General features: G+C 58.5%; 1 protein-coding gene across 1 annotated transcript; it reads left to right on the top strand.

The window, feature by feature from the left end:
* Positions 1-88: 88 nt before the first annotated feature.
* On the top strand, positions 89-575 carry LOC104533756 (tripartite motif-containing protein 15-like; the record flags this gene model as incomplete). The annotated part of the gene is given in 2 exon segments (XM_010188534.1): positions 89-370; positions 373-575. Coding segments are annotated over 2 exon segments (485 nt in total), but the record flags the coding sequence as incomplete, so codon positions are not given.
* Positions 576-2,318: the final 1,743 nt, after the last annotated feature.

Here is a 2,318-nt window from a genome sequence, read left to right as displayed (position 1 = left end):
AGGTCCCTTCCAACTCCTCACGTTCTGTGATCCTGTGGAGAGGAGGTCGGTGGGCAGTGGACTGACGTTTCTCTCTGTCGTGCCTTAGTGACGGTGACACTGGACCCAGAGACAGCGAGCCCGTACCTGATCCTCTCGAAGGACTGCAGAACCGTGCGGCTGGGAGACGGACACCAAACCCCCCCCGACACCCCCAAGAGGTTCACGGGCAGCCCCAGCGCCCTGGGCTGTCAGGGGTTCACGGCCGGGAGGCATTACTGGGAGCTGGAGGTAGGGGCCGGGGTCAGCTGGGCCGTGGGGGTGGCACTGGAGTCCGTGCGGAGGAAGGAGCCGCTCAACGTGGCCATGGGGAAGATCTGGGCCCTGCGGCTGGTCACATGCCCCCTGCCCCGCTGGTGCTGAAGGAAGAGCCCCGGAGAATCAGGATCCACCTGGACTACGAAGCGGGCCAAGTGACCTTCTACAACGCGGAGAGCATGGCTCAGATCTTGCAGTTCAAAGCCTCCTTCGCCGAGAAAGTCTTCCCCTACTTTTGGCTCTGGTCGCAAGAAACCTACATCCAGCTGTGTGCGTGATGGGGTCGGATGCTGCCCGGTCCTGTGCCCTTGGCTGAGCAGCCGAGAGGTGTGGGAGTGACACAACGTGGTGCTGGGAACTCACTGAGGCTCTGCCTGGGCTGGATCCCCTCTTTGTGTTGCTGCATTTCCTCCTACCAAGTCCTTTGTGGGATTAAAGATGTGGTGGTGTCCTGCCTGGGGGTGTCTTCCTGCTGCTGTCCTGGCTGGATCTCACAGTGGCCGTGTCCCAGCTGTTCCTGCAGACACAAATAAGCTGGGGAGGGGTGGGGGAGATGCTGTGATCGCTGCGTGCCTTGCTTCAGGGGTGTGTGGGGGGGTGGGCAGTGTGGGGACACGGCCACCCCACACCCAGGAACCGGGGGTGGAGGCAGGGAGCTGCTAATTGAGGTGGTAACTGCTCAGCTAAAACCGTTAAAATCGTTGCTGGAGGGGGAAGTGTTTGGGGAGGGGGAGTGAGGGCACAGCCTGAGCCTCTCCAGAAGCTGAGAACTGCTCTGATGGGGATCTGTGAGGTCTTGGGTGCTTTGAGAGAGAGAGTAAATGCTGTAAATCCAGGAACCGGGAGTGTCTGAATCTGGTGGGTGGCAGGGCCCAGGCAGAGGGACACAAGTCACGTCCTGAAGGTGTGGGATGCCTCAGGGAGGCATTTACATCTCTGAAAACGCCCGGGTCAAACATGATCAGCCCTGAATCCAAAGGCAGTGGCCTTGGAAATCACTGCAGGGAGATCTGGCAGAGCAAATCTGCCAGGGACTGGGCTCGACAGCAGCGACCTGGAAACCCTCGTGTGAGGAGAAGATACAAGATCTGCTGGGACCACCCTGCGTGGCCCGAGCACCTCGCTGTTTCTGCAGCTGTAAAATGGGTTTTGGAGCTGAGACTGCTCCAACCACAACCAGTAGTGGCCAAAACGTGGCAGGCCTGAGGGACAACTCCTGCAAGCAACCCCCTCCTCTCCACAGCACAACCATCGCTGCCTCTGTCCTGCTGCATGGCTGTGGGCAAGGGGACAGCGCAGGGGGGCGATGGGACCTCTGAAAAGCCATTTTTAAGGCAAATAGCAGCGCCTGGGTAAACACCGCAGGCTCTTGAAGGCAGAGGACGTGGCTGAGGTTTGCAGAGGTTGGTTGGAGCGGCCCAGTTGTGCCTGATTTCTGCACCTCACACACTGGTGTGAGGGAGCGTTCAAGTCTTTCTTCTCCCACTCCAGTTTCACACAGGATCACAGCGTGGTTGGGGTTGGAAGGGACCTCTGGAGATCACCCAGGAACACGTCCAGACAGGTTTGGGTGTCTCCAGAGAAGGGGGCTCCACAGCCTGGGCCAGGGCTCTGCCACCCTCCCTGTAAATAAGTTTTTCCTTATATTTAGGTTGAACCTCCCGTGTTCCCGTTTGGGACCCCTTGTCCTGGCACTGGGCACAACCCAGCAGAGCCCGGTCCCATCCTCCTGACCCCAACTGTTGAGATATTTCTAAGTATTTATGAGATTTACCCCCCTCAGTCTCCTCCAGGCTGAACAGCCCCAGCAGCTCCCTCAGCCTTTTCTCATAGGGAAGATGCTCCAGTCGCCTCGTTTGAGGAGAAATGAAGCAGGGAGGGTTCCCCGACTCACCGAGGCCCTGTTACCTGCTGAGTTTAGGCCTCTTTTCCTTCATTTTCCATTTTTATCCACTTCCCCCCCTCAGGAAAATGGAGCTTTGTGAGGCGGGGGACTACATTTCCCAGCATGCAACGCGGAG

The sequence above is a fragment of the Mesitornis unicolor genome, unplaced genomic scaffold, assembly GCF_000695765.1.
Source record: "Mesitornis unicolor isolate BGI_N332 unplaced genomic scaffold, ASM69576v1 scaffold45487, whole genome shotgun sequence".
NCBI classification, from domain to species: Eukaryota; Metazoa; Chordata; class Aves; order Mesitornithiformes; family Mesitornithidae; genus Mesitornis; species Mesitornis unicolor.
This window is presented reverse-complemented; position numbering and strand designations above follow the sequence as displayed.